This window comes from Bidens hawaiensis, unplaced genomic scaffold (assembly GCF_021521415.1).
Source record: "Bidens hawaiensis isolate Kalapana, Puna unplaced genomic scaffold, B.hawaiensis_p1.1 tig00001179_1, whole genome shotgun sequence".
NCBI lineage: Eukaryota > Viridiplantae > Streptophyta > Magnoliopsida > Asterales > Asteraceae > Bidens > Bidens hawaiensis.
In genome coordinates this window covers 2283957-2290829 of record NW_027491068.1, presented here as the reverse complement: position 1 = coordinate 2290829, position 6873 = coordinate 2283957, and the positions used below count along the sequence as shown (strand labels likewise).

Here is a 6873-nt window from a genome sequence, read left to right as displayed (position 1 = left end):
AAAATATATATATTTTTAATTGACGATTTCTATATTTCTACATGTGTCGTCAATAACTTGGTGTGTCAATAAAACAATTTTTAGAGCCCCGCCTAACGTTGAAAAGAACATGCCCACAATGTTTCATTGATTAAAAGCGACCACCAACCGCCACAATAGTCTCGACTGTGTTCGTAAGCGACAACAAACATTGCAGACGTGGTCAAACCACAATCAAACAAAACCCCATTCACGTCACCCAAAACCCCGATATAAAACCAAACCCACACAAAGGTACAAATACTAACCGCGTCCCAACACAGAATTGACTAATCAATCGAAAAATGGATCCGGAATCAAACAGCAGCAGCAGCAGTATCAAAGTAAATGCTATGCAATTTGGATACAGCGGTGACAACCCTCTGTTTGTCAATTTTAGTCTCAAGATTTCCCCAAGATCTCGTTGTCTTCTTGTTGGCGCCAACGGATCTGGTAATTTATTAATTAATATTCGTAGCAAAATTAAATCATTAACATATCTATGATTAGGTTATATGTCTGTGCCTAAGTATTATATTTCAATTTAAACATTAAGCAGAAAATGTAATTGATCAGGAATATTATTTTGACCTTGCCATTGTGATAAGGGAAAAATTACCAAATTAGACATTGTTCGACCCAATTTTATAGGGGTGATTTGTAGCCTACACCTTTATACACATGACCCCAACTAGACTGACCAATTAGGTTGCGCCACATCGGACTGGTTGGCTAAGACGACTAAGCCTTAGCCGGACCTTTTTTGCATTTAAATTAACAGGTGTATGATGGGACCCACCTTTTGACGAACCGGGAGTTGACACGTGTCACAAGCAGGTTAGAATGATTTAGCCTACAAGTTCACTTAGTTAGCCGTTTATGCCACATTATCTTGTACGCTACAAATACACACCGGCTTAGCTGTCTTTTCTCCTTTTAGCCGGCGAAGTGGAGAGAAGCCGATGTGTCTTTTATATTGTAAGCTGATGTGGCACAGATGGCTAACTAAGCAGATTCGTAGGCTAAACTTAGCCTACGTTGGTGATGTGTGTCAACCCCTGGTTGGTCAGAAGGTGGGTCCCATCGTACTTTTTTATAAATTTCGGTGCAAAAGGGCCGGTGAAGACCGACTGAGCTTAGTTGGTGTGAGATGATTGGTTCAAAACTTTAAATGGAGATGTCTTTGGAGTTGTAGGCTAAAAATATTTAGTCAACATGTCTGTTTTGGTAATTTCCCTTGTAATATTCGACATGTTCTTCATCAAACTAGTAATATTATCATGATCATCATACTTGCTTCCTTTTTGTGGTTCATTTATATGTATTTTACATTGATCTGTATAAGTATCTTAGTATTTTAAATTAAAAAGCAATCTTGCCATGAATCTTTTCAGGGAAAACTACTTTGCTGAAGATTTTGGCTGGAAAACATATGGTTGGAGGGAGAGACGTTGTGCGGGTGCTGGATTGTTCATCTTTTCATGACACACATTTGGTTTGCAGTGGTGATTTGTCCTACTTAGGTGGATCATGGACCAAAACTGTTGGTTCAGCTGTAAGTTCCTTAACCTTAGTGTTACAATATAAGTGTCTCAAATCATTGTACAATTTTCGTTCTAGTCTCCACTTTGTAAGTTATTGTTGTTTTAAATAAATTCAGGGAGAAGTACCACTACAAGGAGACTTCTCTGCAGAACATATGATATTTGGAGGTGAGTTGTGGCGTATGGTTATTTAATACCTTATGTTTATACATGTTTTTATTCTATGTTTTGGTGCAGTTGAAGGTGTTGACCCGGTCAGAAGAGAGAAGTTGGTTGAGCTTTTGGATATTGATCTACAATGGCGGATGCATAAAGTTTCTGATGGGCAAAGACGCAGAGTGCAAATATGCTTAGGCCTCCTTCATCCTTTCCAGGTTAGTTATTGCCTTTTATTATTTACCTTGAACATGCAAATACAAAAGCATAGCTTTGTTAGTTCATTTATTCCAGATTTAGTACAATTTTTTTAGAAAATATTAAGGAAGTCTTTCTGGTTCAGGTTCTTTTGTTAGATGAGGTGACGGTTGACCTGGATGTAGTTGCAAGGATGGATTTATTAGAGTTTTTCAAGGAGGAATGTGAGCAAGTATGGGTTATATACTTATATGATTTCACTTGTCAAATATAGGGTTGTAACTTGTAAACAAACCGAACCGAGCTTGTCTAGGCTCGAGTTCGGTTTGTTTAACTTACGAGAGCTCGAGCTCGGCTCGTGAGTAGTTTTTCAAGCTCAGGCTCGGCTCGTTTATTATATATTAATAAAAATTATATACATTTTATGAGTATTTTTTATATCTATATATAATTATAATTTTTATATATAACATGATATATATTATTTTAGTTTTTCTTTATCATTTTCTAGATATAATAGTTATTATTATTATTCAAATGTATATTATATATCAAATTAAAATAATATAATAAGTAGCCTCGTATAGGCTCAATTTTAGGCTTAAGCTCGTTTAAGCTAGGCTCAATTTGAGCTTTTAGCGAGCTAATGTCAAGTGGCTCACAAGCTGCTTGGCTCGTTTACACCCTTAGTGACGGATTAAAACGTGTTTGGGTCATTGCAGGATGGGTCATTTTTTTAATATGTTAAAATTACTGCAAAAAACTATGTTTTATCAATAAAAATCCAACCTTTTTAGTAAAAAGATTCGGAAGTTTTATGCATTTGAATACACTTTCAACCCATTTGACTCCTATTCTTCATAGTCAAATATTTTACCTTAACCCGTTTGACCCATTAGTTACAAAAATAGCCTGATCAACTCATTTTTTTTTTAAAAAAAAACATTACTAAATAAAAATTTCACAAACGTAACAGAGAGGAGCTACAATCGTATATGCAACACATATATTTGATGGTCTAGAGTCATGGGCAACAGATTTGGCTTACATACAAGACGGGGAGTTAAAAAGATACGAAAAGTTAGCAGATCTTCCTGAAATGAAAAGCTCCTGCAACTTACTATCAGTGGTCGAGTCCTGGCTTCGTTCCGAGACCAAAAATCCTAAAAAGAAACCTGTTAATCCTTCAACTTTAATCCCTAAAACGAGCCCATTTGATTCTTCGCCTTTCAGATCATCACGGCACATGGCATACTACAGATGATTAATAATAATATTATATACTCGAAGTTGCCAATTTATAACTTTTTACAAACTAAAAATGAGTTTTTGTTTGTCAATCATTTGTTCTGTACTTGTAAAGTTGTTTCTTTTTGTCTTTAAAGGGCATTAGGATTCAATTATAGGTACTTGTGGTTACTGGTTGGGTTGGGTTGGGTTGGGTTGGGACTTATATTGCATTCTTGCTTTGATTATTTATGTATCGTCATGTTTTGATGATAATTAATGATGTTAATCGATTTGAAAAGATTCGTTTGATGGTTCGATTAAGTGACCCGTTACTAGTGCTCAAAATGGGTTCCGATTTATTTGTTACGTTCACGATTACGAGCTTGTCCAATACAACTATAAAGTTTTTGAGGTTGTTTCTCAGTTATACAGACATGTGCATTTAGACAAAAGACTATAAATATCATTTTTTTTAAATAAAATAAATTTTAAATATATTGAAATCTACTGTGTATTGTATTCCCATTAATTTATATGATAAATAATAAATAAGTTAAAAAGAGTGTATCATAATTCTCAACACAAACATTTCATTACCTAATCAATCTTGAGTTAAGAAACTTATAATATGCATGTACTATGTGGTGTTTGACATCTATAATAAGTAAAAGAGAGTCGGTGAAAAAAGCTATGCGTCACATTACAACAAAAGCTACACATGTTTATATGTTATTACAATTTTTTATTTGAAGTTGATTTTGTAATGAAGTCAGTATAAACAATTAGGGCTGACATATCGTGTATATCCGTACACGATAAGACACGAACAGGAATTGTGTAGACACGAAAACTTATCGTTTATCTGTATCCCAAACACGAACACGAACACGAACATGTTACTACCTGGTATACACGATAATACACGATAAGAGTTATTTAGAAACACATTTGACAACTTGTTTAGTGAAACAAAAGCCGGAGAGGGAATGTTCGTGAGTGGTGTCGGCTGAGAAATAGAGAGTTGGAATGTTTTAGGAATTTAAGGTTTAGGAAAACTTATAACTATATATATATATATATATTGGGGGGAGGTTAACGCACAAATGAAATTAACGTGCTAAACGTGAGAATCAAGTAGAGTAATTGTGTATTTACATCATAGAGTAATTACATAATTACTCTACTTGTATATATAACTATTCTTCTGATTCTCACGTTTAGCACGTTAATTTCATTTGTATTTGATTCAAACCATATATAGGGGATGGTTCAAGAGAGAAGTCATTTTATTGCGAGAAATGCGAGAAGTAGATCTAAACCATTGATTATGTATAATCAATGGTGTGTATTAACAATGGCAATCTTGTAATAAAATGCAAAAAAAAATCGGGAATAATTTAAAGAAAAAGGGCATATCAGTCTTTGTATAAATAGTCTATATATAGTAAGAAACATATACATTTAATTATCCTTTACAATTCTCCTAAAAAAACCTTCGCATGTTACATTTATTAATTTGGGAAAAATACTAGTGTTTTTCAATATATAAAAAAACAAAATACAAAACAAAACGTTTCTGGGATATCTTTGATTTTGTATAAACTATGGATTTATTTGATTCAATTTTGATATGAAATTGGCGATTTCTTTGTTTTCGATTTTATATTATTACAGGTTGTGTAGGAATATTATGCTAAGTTTGTTTATAGTCATGCTATGTGTAGGTGTTGGGTATATACCATGATTTTATGAAGGTATTTGATGATTTGTTAATATGTTTATTTTATATATGTGATGATTGGTGAATGATTTTAAATTATGCTCTGTGTGAAGGTACGATGATCTTTATAATTATCTATTTGTTTATATTATGATTTGTTAATTTAGATTGTAGGTATTTGATGACCTGTGAAGGTATAAGATGATTTATTCATATGTTCAACCATCTTATATTATTATGAAAAATCATGCAAATAATTATTTTCCTTAGTGATAGGAATTTGATTGTTACTAAGTTAAGAAGCAACAAAGTTTTCAAGTACTAGTCAATAGGTCATTTGAAGTTCTTGTTTATCATTGGATTGTTGAATGGGATGTGTAGGTAATTGATGACATGGTGAAGGTTATTGATGAGTTTATCGTTTTTAATTAATGTTGGTTGTGTAGGTTAACGAGGATTTTTGTAGGTGTTTTATATATATGTAGGGATATGTTGGCGGCTTATATATTATATGTTGCGTAGGTTTTTTTTGGTAAGTGTAGGAACAATGTAAAGATTTGTTTATGTGAAGCATGTATTATGACATGCTTGTGTATATTATTAAGATACATGTAGGTGTTATTATGTATATGTGTAGGATACGCCAACAATGTATATATTATAAGTTGTGTAGGTGTTGTATGTATGTGTAGGAATATTGTCATGATTTTTGTAGGAGTTATATATTCATGACACGCTTGCTTATATCATTATAATATGTGTAGGTGTATGATGATAAAGTGGGATTGTGAAACGACGAGCAACAATGATGAGTTTAAGGATAATAAATGCGGCCGAAATTTCTACTTTTGGACATAAGAAAAGATCATATATCTTAAAATGGTTCTAGTTCAGATCGACTACGTGATGAAGGATTGGACGGAGAACGACTAGTCGTTTTCTTGGTTTTAACTAGTTCATTAGACTTATGAAATGCTTTGTTTAAAATAAATTGTAAGAACCTAATGTTTTGTTATTTGGTTATGACTCTTTTACATGATTTGTAAAATTTGAACTCTTAAGTGCTAATGAAATTTTTTGGTTTAATATCATTGTTTAATGGTTTTGCAAAATTGTGTAGAAAACCAATGACTAAATAGAGTATATAAGATTTATACACTGATACGAAACTTCTTTATTAGGATTTAAAAAGTAATAAAACATAAACAAACTAAAAATAAAAATTAAATTAGTATTTGAAACTTTCAAATTTTAAATAATTACCTAATAAAACAATTTGAAGTTTTACAAGTATACCCTTGGAATAAATTAAATGGAAAATGAAAAAAAAAACTTTTGATTGTTTGAAATGACTTCTCACATTTCTTGCAATAAGATCACTTCTCTCATGAACTTAAACATATATATATATAGGATTGATTTTCTTTTGAGAACCGCTTTGAGCTTTAAGAACTCGAAAGAACTCAACATAAAAAAATTTGTTTTTGAATTTTTTTTACACATGTGTAATACGTAAGTGTAAGTAATGTGTAAAAAATTACCGTAATTTTTTACACACCGAATCGACTTATTACACATGTGTAACGAACATTAACTTGTGTAATTATCAAAAATACTTATTCTCTCTCCTGATTCATTTTTTAATCAAATTTAATCTCAGCCACATATTCAAACTCATTTAATTAAATGTGTGGTTCAAAATTGAGTTCTTAAAGTTCTTACAACTCATTAAGTTCTCAAAATATCCCTCCCCTACATATATATATATATATATATATATAATTATAAAAATCTAACCATGTACTTAACAGGTTTACCTGTTTAGACACGAAAATTAGCAGGTCAATTCGTGCCTACATGTTTAGTACACGAAACTTGTTAAGGTCTTACCTGTTAAAGTCGTGTAGGTACGTGTCGTGTCTAGTGTATAAACTGTCAGCCCTATAAACAATGAGATCCACATAACACACTTGTGCATAACACTTGATAGATAAAATCGCGAGTTAC

General features: G+C 32.1%; 1 protein-coding gene across 1 annotated transcript; it reads left to right on the top strand.

The window, feature by feature from the left end:
• The first annotated feature begins 276 nt into the window (after positions 1–276).
• On the top strand, positions 277–3343 carry LOC143562624 (ABC transporter I family member 19-like). The gene is made up of 6 exons (XM_077050377.1): positions 277–471; positions 1413–1573; positions 1679–1730; positions 1800–1936; positions 2062–2148; positions 2893–3343. Exons 1-6 carry the CDS (start codon positions 324–326, stop codon positions 3178–3180), a joined length of 873 nt encoding a protein of 290 aa, XP_076906492.1. The 5' UTR covers positions 277–323; the 3' UTR covers positions 3181–3343.
• The last annotated feature ends 3530 nt before the right edge of the window (positions 3344–6873 follow it).